This window comes from Ambystoma mexicanum, chromosome 1q, assembly GCF_040938575.1.
Source record: "Ambystoma mexicanum isolate Mex_15411 chromosome 1q, UKY_AmexF1_1, whole genome shotgun sequence".
In the NCBI taxonomy this organism is placed as follows: Eukaryota; Metazoa; Chordata; class Amphibia; order Caudata; family Ambystomatidae; genus Ambystoma; species Ambystoma mexicanum.
Genome location: NC_090922.1, coordinates 1,331,525,551 through 1,331,543,011, shown reverse-complemented (window position 1 = coordinate 1,331,543,011; position 17,461 = coordinate 1,331,525,551). Strand labels below are relative to the sequence as shown.

Here is a 17,461-nt window from a genome sequence, read left to right as displayed (position 1 = left end):
CCATCATTGTGTTTTGAATTAACAGGCAAATCTTAAGTAACTGAACTGCCATTTGGCTCCTATTTCAGGGGAGGTCAAACTATTTCAAAAGCTTAGTTTTGTAGTGTATTGGTATAGAAGTTGTCTCCTTCTAGTGAATGTTTTCTAAATGACTGTGTAATACATTAATAAGTGTTTCACCAAGAAACCTTGAGTATAAGTGTCTACTTGAACCACTGTGATTGAAAGTCCTCTGTGTAACTACGTGTACTGACATATTCACTCTTGAGATAAGCCTGGCTGCTAAGCTCACTACCAACAAACTGTGTGGAAAAGACTTGTACCAAAGGTTGGTCTAGCTTACACCTGTAGTCCTAATTGTGTGTGGTGGTCCCAGAGGGCAATTCCGCCTAACAGGTACTGTGCTGAGTAAGGTGTACTTGCCTCTTTTTGTCTGTTGCTTGTATTATCTCACTTGAGACTTGCAGTAGCTGCTTTTTGAATGATCTCGCCTCTGACTTTCACCAGCCTAACAGCTTGTGGGCCAACAGTGATTTTCTACAAACTCTTATTTATGGAAGACTTTATCTTAGAAGTGCCTCAGCTCCATAGACCTTGTCCAAATTGACTTTGTCCTGGCTCCCTGTAGATTCTTCTGACCCAATGACTTTGATTCTGTCCCTCATAGGTGGTACATTAGTTTAACTAGTATTGTTGGGGGAAAGGTTTTATCTAGACGTCATTGGGAGGTTGAAAATTGCTCACGTGCTCTGAGAAACGTTAACCTTTTCCTTCACTAACCATTTCCTTTTCCACAACCTCTGAATTTTACCAACTGCAAAAAGTGATATATAAATGCCAATACTGTCGTGATTGAAGTCACCTTTGGGTGCAGGAAGTGTGCATGAAGCATCTCAAGAGTATCTACTTGCTTAGCTTGATTCTGAGAATGTTAAGTATATTTTTACTGTTGCACATTGCCCTTTTTAAAGAGTGTTTATTTAAAATTGACTGTTTAAATAATTGTTAATTGAAAACCTTGAGTGTAAGTGTTATTTGGATACTTGTATGTGTGGATTTCGATGCTACAGCTCACATTTACCCCTCTTGAGATGTCTGGCTGCTCAGTCACTCTACCAACTTGTGTAGTACAGACCTATACCAATAGGTGTGTTACGTAATGTTAGGGAGAATTTTCAGAAATGTGCTAATTCCTCTCTACCTTAGCGATCCCCAGCACTTTTGCTGGACTCTAGGATTTTTTTTTTTTAACCTGGACAGAGTGAGACCTTTTTCCTCACTTTCTCGTATTTTTCTGTGATTTGGACTATGGGTTTCGTTGGACTTTGGAGTCTGACAAACTCCATAGGCATCATCTTTACATTGTCACACAGCACCCTCAGTGCAGTGACACAGGGAAGTCGTCCAGATTTCCCAAAGGGTTAAATACCTTCTGACAAAGTCTACAGAGCAATCTTCATGAGAATGTGGCTGAATCTGATAAAAACGACTGAGATAAACAAAATTCAAGGCAAATCAGAATCCAACATCTGTCCATTCTGTACTGAGCCTAACCAGGCAGAAACCATGAAGCATCTCTTGATGTATTGCGCTGGACTGCAGGACTCCAGAAACAAGTATCTAATCCCCTTGATGGAAAACCACAGGACAATAGAAGACGAATCCCATTGGGCTGCTCTCGTTGGCGGAGAAAAAACATCATGAGTGATGGCAATCATATCGATGATACATACTTTTTGTACACCATTTGGAACTAGAACACTGTGCTCACAGTATGGAGGATCAACCAAAGCCTCAATTTAATAACTCGAAGGAAATCTGTCATAAGAAAGAAGGATGGACAGTGAAAATACTTTATTTCATGATTATATTTTCATAAAAATTGTTAATACAATTAAATAAAAAAATATACCTTCTCTTGGATAGACTGTTTCCAAGAGCAGTGAAGTGAAATTGACTTTACTTACTTTTGTAACTTTCTAGACCCAGCACACACTATCTTACGTTGCCCTTTCTACAATTAATGTCTGGTGGCAGTGGTTTACTTTTTACTACCAGTGTGTGTTTTTACCGCAGGCTGCAATTGCAGCCTTGGTTTAGCACCCGTGGGTGCCCATTTTGTCAAAATGGCCCAGTCTTCCTTTTTCGCCATTTCTTGCTGGCAAAGTACTTGAGATTTACTGTGTAAAACCAGGGTTTTACGAGGGAAGCCTGCCTCTGGCTCCAGAGTGTCTGGCAGGGACAGGAAGTAAGGGAGGTGCCTGAAACTCCCTGTGCTTGATCCCCTTGGTTACATGAATGCACCCAAAGGTGATTGGCCTACTGGCTGTCCGGCAAGGACAGCCACCCTGTGTGATGACAGCCAGGCTGGAATGAATGGGAGAAAGCTGCATAAAAGGCGAGGCTTTTTGGCTTGGAGTCGACAACTGGACGAATGAATCTGAAGAAGAACTTGGAAGAGACGCCTGCTGCAACTCCTGGGCCTTGGTTTGCCCGGTGAAGCCCTGATGCTGTGCTGAAACTCCGAATTTGCCTCAACTAGAGAAGCCCTGCAAGGACGACTTCTCCCAGTTGGTGGGGCCAATCAACTCCAAAGTGAACTCGTTTGGACATCCTCTCGAAGCAGGCTGTACTCCACTGCTGCTGGAACCGAAGTGCCAGGGAGAGGAACACCAAACGAAGTGCATCACTTTTAAGTCGGACCCGAGGGCTAGGAAGATCCTTCGGACTTCCCTGATGCAGGGCGGACCAAGCATGAGCCACCTCAACAGTGCTGGACACCAGAAGCAAGGAAAGTCTGAAGTGGTATCTGAGAACCGCTGTGTTGATATTTGCTGTCTGACACGAGGAGCTGAACCGCTGAAGTGCCACTGAATTTAAGTTGGCCCTTTGCTGTTGCCAACTGTCCCGTTGTGTTGCAGGAGTTCCCAGAAGTCCTCCCTCTTGTCCCCACGACTGAGGCACAGGAACAAAAGGATCTGCAGAGCCACGAAGGAACAGAAGCCAGCTGGAACCATTTCTTCTAACCAAAGGTACTGTACAGTCTAAGCGAACTTACCTCTTGTTGTGTAGCCTTACTTGATATCAGTTGAGACTTGTCTTGGTTGCTTCTGTATAGTTGCTTGCATCTTCTACTTCTCCCAAGCCTCCTAGCTTGTGCCCCTACAATGATTCTACTTTTTATACAAAGACTTCTAAAACATTGTGCAAGACTTTTATTCACCTACAAGAAGTGCTTCAGCTCACCTAGATTTTTGCCCAATTGACATTGGCTGGCCTGGCTCCCTGAATAACTCTTCTTTCCTCCGACATTGGGTTTTACCTTTCCTTAAACAAGTGGCACTTTGGTGTTTCAGCTCCTCGCGTCTACCGCAAATAGCACCACCGTGATTCCTGGCTGTCGAGATGGGCTTTTCTTGCTGCTGGGGTCCAGCACTCTGTTGAGGTGGCTCAGGCTCGGTCAGTCCTGATTTCTGGGAGTCCGGAGGATCTTAAAAGCAACGCACACAAACTGGTGTTTCTCTCCATGGCTCTTCGGTTCCAACAGCAACTGCAGTGGAATTGCAACTAGCTTTGAGAGCATGACCAGGTGGCTTACTTTGAAGTTGATTGGTCCCGCCAACTCAAGGGGAGAAGTACTTGCAGGGCTTCTGTAGTCAGAATGAAAGTGGAGTTTCAGCACAGCAGCAGGGCTTCACCGGGCAAACCAACGGTACAGGAGTTGGAGCAGGTGTCCTCTTCGGATTCCTTTGTCCAGTGGTCGATTCTGCCTTCCAAGCCAAAAACATCACCTTTTTATGCAGGTTTCTCCATTCATTCCAGCCTAGCTGCCAGTCAAACAGCACGGTGGCTGTCCTTGCTGGACAGCCAGCCGGCCATTCACAACAGAGTGCATTACTGTCTCCTAGGAGATTAAGCACAGGGAGTTTCGGGCACCTCTCTCACTTCCTGCCTGCCCCCACCAGACACCCTGGAGCCAGAGGCGGGCATCACTCGTGAATCCCGCCAAAGACGATGAACAAAGGGACCAAACCTGGATTGGCGCGCAGAGTAAATCTCAAGAAGGACCCACATAGAATTGGCGAAAAAATGGCAACCAAAATGGCAACCAAGGGTGCTTTAGTGCAGCTGTGAACACAGCCCGCGGTAAAGATACACCCCGGTAGTGAACAGTAAACCACTGCCACCAGCCATTCATCGAAGAAAGGGTAACATTAAAAATGTTACATGAGAATCTAGACAAAGGGGATACTAAGTAACCCCTCCAGCACTCTATGGTAAGCTAGTGTGTGCTGGGCCTAGAAAGTTAAAACTTAAGTCAATTTCACTTTACTGCTCTTGGAAACGGTAGTTTATCCAAGAGAAGGTATTTAAACCTTTGGGAATTTGGAAAGACTTCCCTCTGCCACAGCACTAAAGGTGCTATGTGACACAATGTAAAAAGGTGCCTATGGCGTCTGTCAGACTCCAAAAACCAAAAGAAACAGAGCAAAACTCACATTAAAATACGAGAGTGTGTGGAAAAAGGGTCTCGCTCTCTCCAGGTAAAAATTAATAAGCCTTAGAGTCCAGCAAAGAGCTGGGGGTCTTTAAGGTAGAGAGGAATCGGCACATTTCTGAGAATTCTCCACAACACCTGCCCACCTTGCATGCTTGCAACCTTGTGGTCCTCTATATTGACAACCGACTGTAACAATTCATCACTACCACTGCTTCTGCTGCAGCATTTGGTAAATTGGTTATTTCTTACTAAACATTCTCCTGAAAACTATATTCTCCATTCTTGCGCTCAGAAAACTTGACTACCACTCAAGCCTACACCTTGGCCTTCCTGTTTACGGTTTCCTCTATCCAGACAAAGTTCTCTTCTCCAGCATTGGACCTTTCATGGATTCACATGCTGTGAATATTTCCCAGCCTGACGGGAAATATTCACAGCATGGGAATCCATGAAAGATGCCAACGCTGGAGAAATGGAATTACAGGTAAGAAACTACTCCCTTCTTTGCTACCCGCTCTCTACAACCTACCCAGACCATTCCTCATTTCTACCTACCGACACCATGCTGGTTGGCTCTCCATATATAGCTGCTCCTTTTTAGGTTCCTTCTATCTACAAAGTGATTAATGGTCTTGCTCATCACTGCCTTTCTGATGATATGTTTACTCACCATCTTGTTCGCTCCTCTGCACTCCACCTCACTGTCCCATGCACCTTGCCTTTACTCGGTTCTTTTTCATCCTGCATGCCCTGCTCCACTGGAACCCATCGCTTATCTCAATCAAAGCCAACCCAAATGTGGATCTCTTTAAAGCTCAGCTTAAACTTCACTTGCAGCCTCACCTCATCCTCCCTACCTGACCCCACCACTCCCAATAAAGTGCACTTCATTAGTTTGAAGCACTTGCCCCCTAGGTTCATGGTGCCTTTGTAAGTCACCTGTTATATAAATCATTCCTGTTTGGCTCCTATTTCAGGGGAGGTCAAACTATCTCAAAAGCTTATTTAATTTATTGCACTCTAATAAACTGGCTTACCCCTTGTTCTCATCTTTGTGCTATCGTACAGGCTTCTTCAGGTGGAATGCCGCTGCCCTCTGTAAATCCGATTGTTAATTTCTGAACAAAATTAACATCACTGTTCTTCAAATAAATCCAAAAATAGATTGGGTGCCTTGTGAGTCTTGTCTGTAGATAACCTTTGCTTTTATGTGGCATGCTACTGTTAAGGAATTGTGCACAATTTTATTTGAATACTTTATTTTTAGATGGACAGGGCACCTACACCTGATTACCACAGACGAAGCTACAGGGACTTGGACAGACCACGCAGATCTCCCTCGCCACGCTACAGGAGGAGCCGGAGTAGGTCACCTAGGAGGTAATGGGGGCAAATTGGTTGCAGTATTTCATTTTCACCTTGCTTACTATGGAGGAAGGGCATAAGGGAGCTAGTAAGTGAACAGATCTGAAAGCATTCAGTAGGTCATGAGTAAAATCGCTTGTCTCGCATGCGCAGCCTACACACTTGTAAGTTTGAATCCATTAGCAGAGCTGACTTGGCCTTTAGTCCTACCAAGGTCGATAAATTAAACTCCATTTAAAAAAATGGGGTTAATAATTGTATTGTATTTATTTTATAGAGCGCATCGGGCATCTGGGCGCTTGTGAAGGCTTGGGTTGCGGTTACAGCTTTAAGGTTACATTTGCAGCTTAATACAACATACAGGAGGATAAGAAGTAAAACCGTGAGGAAATGTACAGTAGTATATACATGTGCAACACAGGTGCATGGATAACAATATACAAGTCAAGTAATTGTAGTAATTATGCTAGGAGTACCAGAGTAACATGTCATGAAGTTAGGCGTCAGCAGTCATTGGTGTGTAGCCAAAGTTCAACATTGGTTTTGAAGAAGTGGAAGGAAGGCGAGTCTCTTAAGGAATCCGGTATGGAATTCCACAGTTGAGCTGCCAGTACCGGGAAGCTGGAACCGCCTGTTCTTTTAAGATTAAAGTTGGGGATTCCGATACTATTGGCGTGTGCCTTTCTGATGGGACGTTCAGATGTGTGCTTAGTGAATTTCTCTGCAAGGTATGCAGGTGCTTTGTTGTTGAGGCAGTTTTATTTTAGGTTTAGTGTTTTGAGTTTAATTCTGTCTTTGCTAGCCAGTTGGTGGATCTCCTTTGGTCAGATATGTGCTGACCTTTTGGAATGCCTAAGGCTGTTCTTGGGGGCATTATTTTGAAGGGTTTGAAGTTTATTAGTATTATGTTTATTGGTGCCGAGGTAAAGTGCGTAGCAGTCCAGTTTTGGTAAGATTAACGCCCGTGCAATTGTACAACGTTCCGTGGACAGAAATGGTTTACATGCATAAATTAGCTTGCATGTGTAGCTTGACGCAGTGGCATTTACTTGCTTGTTAAGGTTAAGCTCTGAGTCTAAATAGAAGCTTAACGTTTTAATTTCCTTGGCGACTTTGATTTTAATACCGTCAATGGTGGTAGTTTTGTAGAGGTGGGGGAGTGAGTTTATTTAGTATGGCGCGCAAAACCCAGAGGTAACAGGGCGCAACAGAGGGCAGGAAGATAGGATTACATAAAAACTTAGTTGCATGATAAGGCACACATGAGAGAAAAACAAAAAGGAGGCGCAGCATTACATTGCGTGGAATGTGCATATATACATATAGTTAGACAAATGTTTACATATTTAGTGCTGCACATAGTGGCAGTTCGGTTGCACTTACATATTTACATATTTAAAGCTGTGCATGGCAGTCGGGTTAGAACAACGGCATGGGCAGATGAGATGGCAGGGTTAGTCGTGCAGGTGTTTTGCCTGAAGCTATAGTAGGATTGGTCTGTCCTAATGTTGAGTGGGAGGGAGGGCGTTCCAGTGTTGGGCTGCCAAGACAGGGAAGCTACTGCCGCCGGTTTTCTTTCGTCTGAAATTGTGTACTTGCAGGCAGTAAGAGTTAATCGATCTGGTGGGGGCGGGTGGAGGTTTTTTTCTTTATTCTGGTTGCGAGGTGGGGGGGCTGCGTTGTTTAAGCATTTGTAAGTAAGTGATGCCTTTTTGAGAGAGATGCGGTCAGAGAATTTGAGCCATTTGTGTTCTCTCCTTTTGTTGGAGATGTGTTCCTTAGAGGGTAGGTTGAGGGCTGTTCTGAGAGCGTTATTTTGTAGTGTCTGTAGTTTGTTGGTTATGTATTTGTTGGCTCCTAGGTACATGGCATTACAATAGTCCAGTCTGGATAGTATTAGGGCGTTGGCTATGATGCAGCTAGCTTGGGTGAGGAAGGCTCTACTTGCCCTGATTAGCTTGCATGTGTAGGCGGTGGAGGATGCTAGTGAGTTCACTTGTTTTTTTAGTGACATGGTTGCATCAAGGTGAAAGCCTAGCGTTTTCACTCTTTTGGCCACTGTGATGGTGTTGCCATCAATGTTGAAGGCCTTATAGTTGGAACTGAGTTTTTTTAGATTGGTATTGGATCCGAGGAGCAGGATTTCGGTTTTCTCATCATTCAGGCATAAGCTGTGTGTGGCCATCCATGCCTGAATGATGAGATATATTTTGTTTACCACGGCCGTATCTGAAACGAAGTTGCCCGAAAGGGGTATGAGGATCTGGGTGTCATCTGCATAATTGGTATACGAGACACCCAGTCTGTCCAACTTGTCAAATAGGGGCTTGGTAAAGATGTTGTAGAGGGTGGGAGAGACGCAGGAGCCCTGGATTACCCCACACGTTTTTTTAATGGGGTCTGCTGAGGCTAGAGTAGAGAAGACCCTCATAGTTCGGTTGTTCAAGAATGATTGGATTCAGGCTATGGCCTCTTTCGAGAAGTGGGCAGCTGATGCTAGGTGTTCGCGCAGGACTGCGTGATCCACCAGGTCGAATGCTGCTGACAGGTCGAGGAGGAGTAACATGGCGGTGTTCCCTTTGTCGTTAATCTCATTGATCTGGGTTTTAAGATCGATTAGGGCTGTCTCGGTACCGTGCTGCGGTCTGAAGCCCGATTGGCGGGTGCCTAATAGTTTGAGTTTCAAGATATTGCTGAATTTGCAGGTATGCTACTCTGCCTATTATCTTTAACAGGAATGGCACCGTGGTGATGGGCCTGTAATTGGTGGAAATAGCAGGGTCTAGGGTTTGCTTCTTGAGGAGAGGCAGGACCCAAGATTCTTTGAGGTTACTTGGTATGGTGTTGGAGGAAAAGGAAGCGTTGATCAGCTTGGTTATAAAGGGGGCTAGGTCCCTTTTGCAGTTCGATGGTTTAAGAGGGGCAATAACTCTTTCTGTTTCTGGGATAGATATTTTGGTGAACCTGAAGAGATTCTGGCCTGGAGGGTTGGTTATTTTGGCGTGGTTGGTGGTGAGTAGAGTTTTGATTTTATTAGTTAGGGCGTTTTGGATGCTGGTGCACCATACTTTGTCCTAATTATATTGTCTGGTGGGGGTATGGGGGATTCTAGTTCCCTTAGTTTGGCGAATAGTTCTCTGGTGTTGGAGCTAGATTTTTCGATTCTTTCATTGAAGAGCTTCATTTTTGTGAGAAGAATTTCTTTTTTTATAGTTGTTTGCACAAAGTTTAAGTTGTGATTTGTTCTCTTCTGTAGGGGAATTGCGCCATTTGGCTTTCGAGTTTCCTTTTGTGCAATCTAAGTTTAAGTTCACTGGTGGACCCAATGATTAAAAGTTCCGTTTTTTTTTTCCTCAGTAAGACATAGGCCGTGAGTGGCCATCCAGGTTTGTATGATTTGATAGATTTTGTTTGAGGTTAGTGTCTTTGTTATAATCTCCCTGGATTGGGATAAGGATCTGAATGTCGTCTGCATAATTAATGTATGAGACACCCAGCTTGTCCAGTATGTATGTCAAAGATCGGCTTTGTAAATATCTTCTACAAAGTAGGGGAGACACAAGACCCCTGAGGAACACCACATGTGATGGGTAGAGGGTCTGCTGCTGACGAGGGCTAGAAGACTCTTATAGATCTATTATTCAGAAAGGAGTTTATCCATGTAGTGGCCTTTGTGGAGAAGTTGGCAGCCGATTTGAGGTGGTTGCATAAGACTTTATGGTCGACCAAGTTAAAAGCAGCTGACGGATCTAGAAGTAGGAGAATGGAGGTTTCTCATTTGTCTTTATGCTCATCTAGTTGTTTCTTGAGCTCGAGAAGGGCTGTCTCAGTCCTGTATCTAGGTCTTAATCCCGATTGTCTAGTGCCTAGTAAGTTGTTAATCTTCAAGTAGGATTGAATCTGTCGATAGGCAGCTTTATCTAAGATTTTAAGGAGAAACGGAACTGTCGTTATGGGCCTATAATTTGTTGGGACACGCTGGTCGAAGTTACTTTTTTTTTTTTAAAGGGATAGTATCCAAGCAACCTCAAGGTTGGTTGGGACAGAGCAGGATTTGAAGGAAGAGTTGATAAAGGTGGTAACAAAAGGAGCCAAGTCTTGAGCAGCTTATTTGATGAAGGCTGGACATGCTTCACCAAGGCATCGAGAAGGTTGAAGTGAAGAGATATATTTTTGTTTGTTTCGTTTTTATTATTTGTAAAGCGTGCCTAACACGTGGGTAGCAGGGCGCAAATCAGCAAGAGGAGTGTACAACTTAAGTTACAGAGCACGCATTAGATGAGTCCAACTAGGTTACAGTGTTGGACGCATCAAACATTAGGGCGATACATCATAGTATAAATTATAGGTGAATATACATACTTTACTAGTTGTAGATATATCTAAGCATAGAGATGAGAGGATATACAATTTATACACAATTTACAGTAGGCGCAATAATGGAAGAGGTTGGCTGTCAAAGCATTAGATGTCGTGTTCAGGGTGCTTATTTTCATGTCATCCATTTCAAGCACAGGAAATACCTATGGTTTGCAGTTGGCGGTTCTCATTATCAATTTTGAGTTCTGCCATTCGGGCTCTCCTCCGCCCCGAGGGTTTTCACCAAACTGATGGCGGCGGAGGCAGCGAGTCTCAGAAGAGGGGGTTTCAAGTCTACTCCTACCTGGGCGATTGGCTGACCAGAGTGCGTTCTCCCGAGCAAGTCCTGAATCATCGCACCGTCACTTGCCACTCTCTTCACAGACAGGGCTTCTCCCTCAATTACAAGAAGTCCCATATGACACCTTCCCAAAAGCTCCAGTACATCAGAGCAGTACTAGATACATTCTTGGGGAAAGAGCTCGCCATCCGAGGTGAGGGCTCGATACATTCTTCAGATGTTGACCACATTTCAGTCTGCTGGCCTCATGGCATCCTGCATTTTTAGAGGCCAGCCTGAGAATGAGATTCCTTCAATGGGCTCTAAGAACTCAATGGTCCCAATACTCAAAGATTGCGGACCAACTTCAGATTCCAACCAGGGTCGCACAGGATCTTCTGTGGTGGGCCTGCAGTGACAATGTTCTGAAGGCAGAACCCCTTTTCGCAACCATGGCCAGCGATTACGGTAGTGACTGACGCCTCTCACGAGGTGGGGCGCCCATGCCAACGATACGACAGTCAATAGTCGTTTCTCTATCCGAGTCCAAACTACATATCAATCTTGTGCAGCTGAGGGCAATCAGACTAGCGCTGAAGGCCTTGCTGCCTCTTTCCGGGGTAAGAATGTCCTGATAATGACAGACAACACAGTGGCCATGTACTACCTCAACAAAAGGGGGCGTAGGGTCACTACCATTGTGCAGAGAGGCAATGCAGTTCTGGTTTGGGCAATTCAAGAAGACCTCTCCATATCGGCAGTTCACCTAGCCGAAGAGAACACGGCGGCAGGTGCTCTGAGCAGGCAGTGCGCAGTCTCCAACGAGTGGGAACTAGCACAGGAAGTCATTCAAGAGCTCTTCAGCCTTTGGGGAACCCCTCAAGTAGATCTGTTTGCGACCGAGGTCAACCGGAAGTGTGAAAGATATTACTCTAGGAGATGCGTTTGTAGTGGACTGGGTGTTTCGACTCCTGTATGTGTTTCATCCAGCCCTCGTCATTCCTCATGTGATCAGGAGGTTGAGAAGTTTCAGGAAACATATGATCCTAATTGCCCCGGATTGGGCCAGGAGGCGTGGTACCCAGACCTTCTGGACATGTCCATCTGTCCACTGATGCTTCTTGAACAAAGAAGGGGACCTTCTCTCATGAGGGCAGGGTCGGGTTCTCCATCCAGAGGTCATGACTCTCAACCTTCACGCTTAGTCTGTGAAAGGCTGAGATATAAGGATTGGGACCTCCCAGATGACGTTATGTAGGTGCTGCTTTCGGCCAGAAGACCAGCAACAAAGTCTTTTGTGCCGTTGGAATAAGTTCTGCAACTGGTGCAAGGAAAAGAATGTAGATCCCTTTCTGTGTACAACACTGGATGTTTTATCCTTTCTTCTATCTTTAGCTAATCTGGGGTTCCAGATTGGTACCATTAAAGGCTACCTGGCAGCGCTGTCAATTTCTTTTTTTTTTTTTTTAATTTGTTTATTTATAAATCAACACACAGGAGAAATTATACAGTCGCATTACATATAGCTTCTCAGATCGTACAGACACAGATTCCCCTTTTCCCACCCTCTGCGTTCCCCGGCGGGCATAGTTCTTGGGCCTCAGTCGGGCTGGTTTGATGGCGGTAGCGGGTCGTCCATAGAGTGAAGGGCTCTTGCAATCAGAGGCAGTTTGTGTGTCAGGGCCGGGTAGTTCAGGGTCATAGTCCAGTACTGGCGCCCAAATGTCTCAATCGGTGAAGCAATCCCGCTTTGGCTGCCGTGACCTTCTCGGCTATTAAAATATCCCAAAGTTTGACACAGCAGAGGGCCATCAAAGGCCCATTCGCAGACTTCCAGGAGCGGGCCACCGTGATCTTTGCCGCTAGCAAGAACTGGGACACCAAGGCCGTTCTTTTCCCCCGACCTCGGATATGAGCCTGGCAGTGGGATCCCAAGGAGGACCTGCTCGGGTGTGAGCAGAATGGTCACCTGGATGACGTCCTTTATGGTGGCTAAGCAGAGAGTCCAGAACTCCTTCACTCGGGGGCAGGTCCACTACATGTGGAAGTAGGATCCCAGGAGGCCGCAGAGTCGCCAGCAGTGGGGGGGGGGGGTCTAATGCCGGTTGGTAGTGGTGAAGGCATAGGGGGCAATACCAGCGTAGGAGTAGCTTATGGGCACACTCCCGGTTGGTAACACAGCGGGATGCCGTACACGTTCTTGTCCAGATATTCACCAACGTGTGATCCTCAATGGTGTGCCTGAGGTCCAATTCCCATTGGGACATATAGGAAGGCCTGAGCTGAAGGGGGTCTTCCTGCAGCAGTCTGTATAGGGCTGAAATCTTTCCCGGGCCGGAAGGTCGTTTGCCATCAGCTCCAGTGAAGTAAGGGGTCTTGTGGCCGCCGCACGGGTCTGCGGGTGGGAACACCAGTGCCTAAGTTGGGCGTAGGAGTACCTATCCATTTCCGCTAATTGGAAAGTCATTTTACAGCGTTCAAAGGTTAGGGGGGGGAGTCCTCCTAGCGCTGTCCATTTTTTAAGCGCTCGTCGGAGGAATGTTCCAGTTTCATAATTCCACTTGTGACTCAATTTTTAAAATGCCTCACTAATGTTGTTCCCTCCAACTCCTTCCCAGGTTCCAGTTAGGGACCTTAATCTGGTTTTAAAATTCCTAATGTGTGCACCCTTTGAACCTCTGCACATGTGTCCTTTAAGGTTATTAACCTTCAAAACCATCCTATTGGTTGCTCTGACATTAGCCTGTAGAGTGAGCGAGTTACAGGCACTTTCATCCAAGCCATCCTTTACCATCTTCCACAAGATCTGGTTGTTTAAAGGTCAAATCCTCCTTTTTGCCAAAAATCATTACGGATTTTCTTTTAGGTCAGAAAATGATTCCATCTTCTTTTTATCCCCCACTTCATTCTGGTAAGGAGGAGGAAAGACTACATAGATAAGACCCTCGCAGAGCTTTTACATTTCAATTATGTCTAAATTACTAATTGATGACCAACTCTTCATCGGATACACAGGACACAAGCTGGGTCAGGCCGTCAGGTCATTACCAAACAGACCTTATCTAGATCGATAATTCTGGCAATTTCAGAATGTTACAGGCTGGCAGGAAAAGACCCTCCTGAAGGTTTAAGAGCCCATTCCACCAGGGGCATGGCTACATCTACAGCCATTCAAAGGGGCATACCAATTAAAAAAATGTGTGAAGCAGCAATGTGGTCTTCATCCACACGTTTACTGAGCATTATTGCCTGGAGTCTTCCCTTGTTCAGGATGGTACTTTTGGCAAGGCAGTCCTTTATTCTGTCCATGAAAATGTATAACCCTGTAGAGTGAGTGGGCACTATACTGTTTTGGGAGTCTGTCAAAGATGAGAAATACATGGGAGGACACAATCCATTCGAAGAACAAGTTCCTTACCCCTGGAAACGTTCTTTCTGCGCTTAGAAACCTCTGGGTATTAAGCGCGTTATAAATAACCCATCATATTGCATATTCCTCATCGCCCTCCCATCCTACCTCTCAATAGAATTTCCTGTGCTATTATAGCTTCCATTCCATCAAGGCGGAGTACGGTCAGTCCCGTGTTTTATGAGTATCTGCTGCAAGAGAAGGAAAAACAGAACTGAGGCCAACTGGCGCTGTATGTGCTATATATGCCTTTGACCTCTCCCTCGATGGAGGCCTTCGAGGGAGTTTGACTCGGCGCACAGCGTCCTCTAGCGAGAACCAGCTGCAGCTGGACAACAAGTGTCGAAGATGAGGAATACGTGGGAGGGACATCCAATCGAAAGAATGTTACCAGCCGTAAGTAACTTGTTCTTCTCACTGTGCTTGTTGAAACTTTCATGTTGATTTTTCGCTAGCACTCTGCTCCGCGTGCGCCTCAGAATGAGTGTTTCCTTCGGTAACACTTAATGGAAGTGCAGTCCTGTTTCTACCTCCATGCACGTACATGGGCGCAATATCTTTGGCGCTAGTTTGCCCGTCCCCTGCTGTGCTGTCTAACGCTCGGGTTATCCTGCATTTCACTATACAACTTGGGAAACGGCTTTGGGCCGTGGACCGATCAGAAAATAATGAACCATGTGCACTTGACTACTGCCCTGTTTTTCACTGGTTATTGCATCAAATGCTTTCATAGTTCTCCTAAGGGTGAATGTATATATCTGTCTTACAGCATGTGACATTATGCCTAGAGGTTTCACTTTTTTGAATTGAAAGATCTGAAGCGCTCCATGAAAGCGGAGTTTACATAATCAACTCTTGTGTATTAGACTTTAATGTATTTCACGGACCTGCTTTCTTTGCCATCATTAATATTGTTTTTTGAACACTTTCTTTGCCTTATTGATGAGGTGGGAAAGAGGAATTGTACTCCAGCGATTTAAAAAAGAATATGAAGCTCTGTAGGTGTGTTAAAATGGAAAGTCTAATAAATGTTTCTTTTCCAACATAGACGAAGCCGATCACCGAAGAGGAGGAGGTATGTTACTGCCTTTCATATGAATTGATTTTAGGTGACATTGGGTATATTGTTGACTTTAGGAATATCTATCTGAGGCTTGTGGAATTTGCTTAGATCACATGCTATGCATAGGCTGACATCTAGTGGAAGCTGCAGAGTATTTTTATTTTTTATTTTTCTTTCTTTTGTTTCAGTTGTGAATCACAATTCATGCAATATTTAGTAAAACTCATTAGAAAACATATAAAATTATACATAGCGAAAATGCATTTTCAAATCCCATCATTTCAAATCTTCATTCATATAAACATATGTATGAAGATATGAACATCCATAAAACAGATCAGGTACCAATATTAGAGAAAGGCCTACCTATTATCTAAGTTCATACAATAATTCAATTCTCTACACTTTGCGAGAGCTCGATGTCAAAAGCAAGTAATTGGTCAGTTTATCCACGCATTTCTACAAACAAAGTCTCTGAGAACATTAATACTATTAACATTTTTCTCTTATTTATCCACCTTATTTCATATATATGTGTTAATTTGTATTTGTTTTATTTGTAGTGCGCGCCTTGCCTGAGGGCATCTGGGTGCATGTTTAAGAAGGCAGTTACACTTTTAGGAAGCAGTTACAACTTACAAAACAGAAGATGAACAGTTCAGATTTACAATTTACACAGATTTACATAAAGTAAGGGTATAGAAAACAAGGGAAGGAATGCATCCGAGAATACAAAAGATGTCAGTCTATGTACAAAGAGCAATCGGTGTGGGATAGACCGAAGTATCACTTAAAGCGAGGAGGCAAGGGTATCCTGTTCATGTAACCACAATTTGGCTTTGAAGGCGTGGAAGGCAGTAAAGTTTGAAAGCATTAGGGAGGGTGTTCCAGAGCTTAGCCGCGAGGACTGGGAAGCTCAAACCTCCGGCTGTCTGTAACTTGAAGCGAGGAATCGTCAAGGTGGGAACCTGTGATGATCTTAGTGGTCTGGATGCTGAATGTTGTGAAAATCGCGTAGAGAGATAAGCCGAGGCTGCATTGTTCTGGGCCTTGTGTGTTTGAGTGCTTTGAGGGATATGGGGTGAGTAATGGGTAGCCAGTGCAGGTTGCGTCTTGTAGTGGAAATGTGGGAACGCTTGGGGATGTTGAGAGCTGCCCTTATGGCGTTGTTCTGCGTGACCTGGAGTTTGTCAATGTTTCTTTGACTGGTCCCTAGGTAGAGGGCAACAAGGTTTTTTTCATAGATGGGTTCTTCAAGTTTCACCCACAACTTCAATGCCACTAAATAGTATTACACTATCTCATACTTACATTAATATCATAACAGTTCTAAACCACTTTGCTTTCTTCCTCCACATTACCTTGTCTATTTACATTGAGATGAAGATCAAATAAACATTTGAAGCGAGGGAGGAGTCCAACACTCTGCAGCTCTTTGTCTTCCTTCTTGCCTGAATGGGGACAAATCCCAGTGGGGGGCTGGCTGTCCTTACTGGACAACCAGACCGCCCCTTATTGTAAAATGCAGGGAGAGAATGCAGAAGTTGGGCTTTAGTTCCTCTTAAATACTGCAAACCTGGAAGCTGAAGACAAGTCGACCACTAGAACCAAAGGGTATGATGAAGGAAAAGCAGCTGAAACGGTTTCCAGCGACCAGAGAGCCTGCTGTAGCCCTTCCTTCCAATCGAACTGGGGATTCCGAAAACGACAGCCCTGAACCAGAGCCTGGTGAGGCCCACTAGACTCAAGAAGACCTGCTTTTCGAGCCATTCCATGCATTGCTGCAACCTTGCAGGTCTGCAATACCCTAATACCCTGCGACCTCAAGCCATCGTGCGGTGCACGGTCTTCCGAATCTCGCTGACACTTCGTGGGCATGCTGGTGGATCTCCAGAGACACGAATCGAGTCTGAAAAGTCCCCTCAACAGAATGCTGGAACTTTGAACGACGAGAATTCAACTGCGATTTTCCGTCTTCTGTGCTCCTTGAAAAGGCGCCAAATCCGCAGAACCGTGTTCAGCTGCAAGGAAAACCTTGCCTAGAGCCCTCTTGTTAGGGAGAATTTTCAGAAATGTGCTAATTCCTCTCTACCTTAGGGACCCCCAGCTCTTTTGCTGAACTCTCAGACTTTTTCATTTTTACCTGGAGCGAGTGAGACCCTTTTTCCCACTCTTGTATTTTAATGTGATTTTTGAACTCTGTTTCTTTTGGTTATGAAGTCTGACAAACTCCATAGGCATCATCTTTTACATTGTGTCACACAGCACCTTTAGTGCAGTGACACAGGGAAGTCTTCCATATTTCCCAAAGGTTTAAATACCTTCTCTGGTATAAACTGTTTCCAAGAGCGGGTAAAGTGAAATTGACTGTACTAGCATTTGCACATTTCTAGAGCCAGCACACACTATCTTACAATAGGGTGCTGGAGGGGTTACTTAGTATCCCCTTTGTCTAGCTTCGCATGTAACATTTTTATGTTAGCC

At 44.8% G+C, this 17,461-nt stretch overlaps 1 protein-coding gene across 4 annotated transcripts in view; it reads left to right on the top strand.

The window, feature by feature from the left end:
* The window catches only part of PRPF38A (pre-mRNA processing factor 38A), a 130,017-nt gene that overhangs the window by 56,347 nt on the left and 56,209 nt on the right, over window positions 1-17,461 (top strand). For all 4 annotated transcript variants that reach the window (XM_069642192.1, XM_069642191.1, XM_069642190.1 and 1 more), the window contains exons 6-7: window positions 5,769-5,881; window positions 14,963-14,989. In XM_069642192.1, coding sequence (XP_069498293.1) covers window positions 5,769-5,881; window positions 14,963-14,989 — 140 coding nt within the window. The remainder of the gene's footprint in view (window positions 1-5,768; window positions 5,882-14,962; window positions 14,990-17,461) is intronic.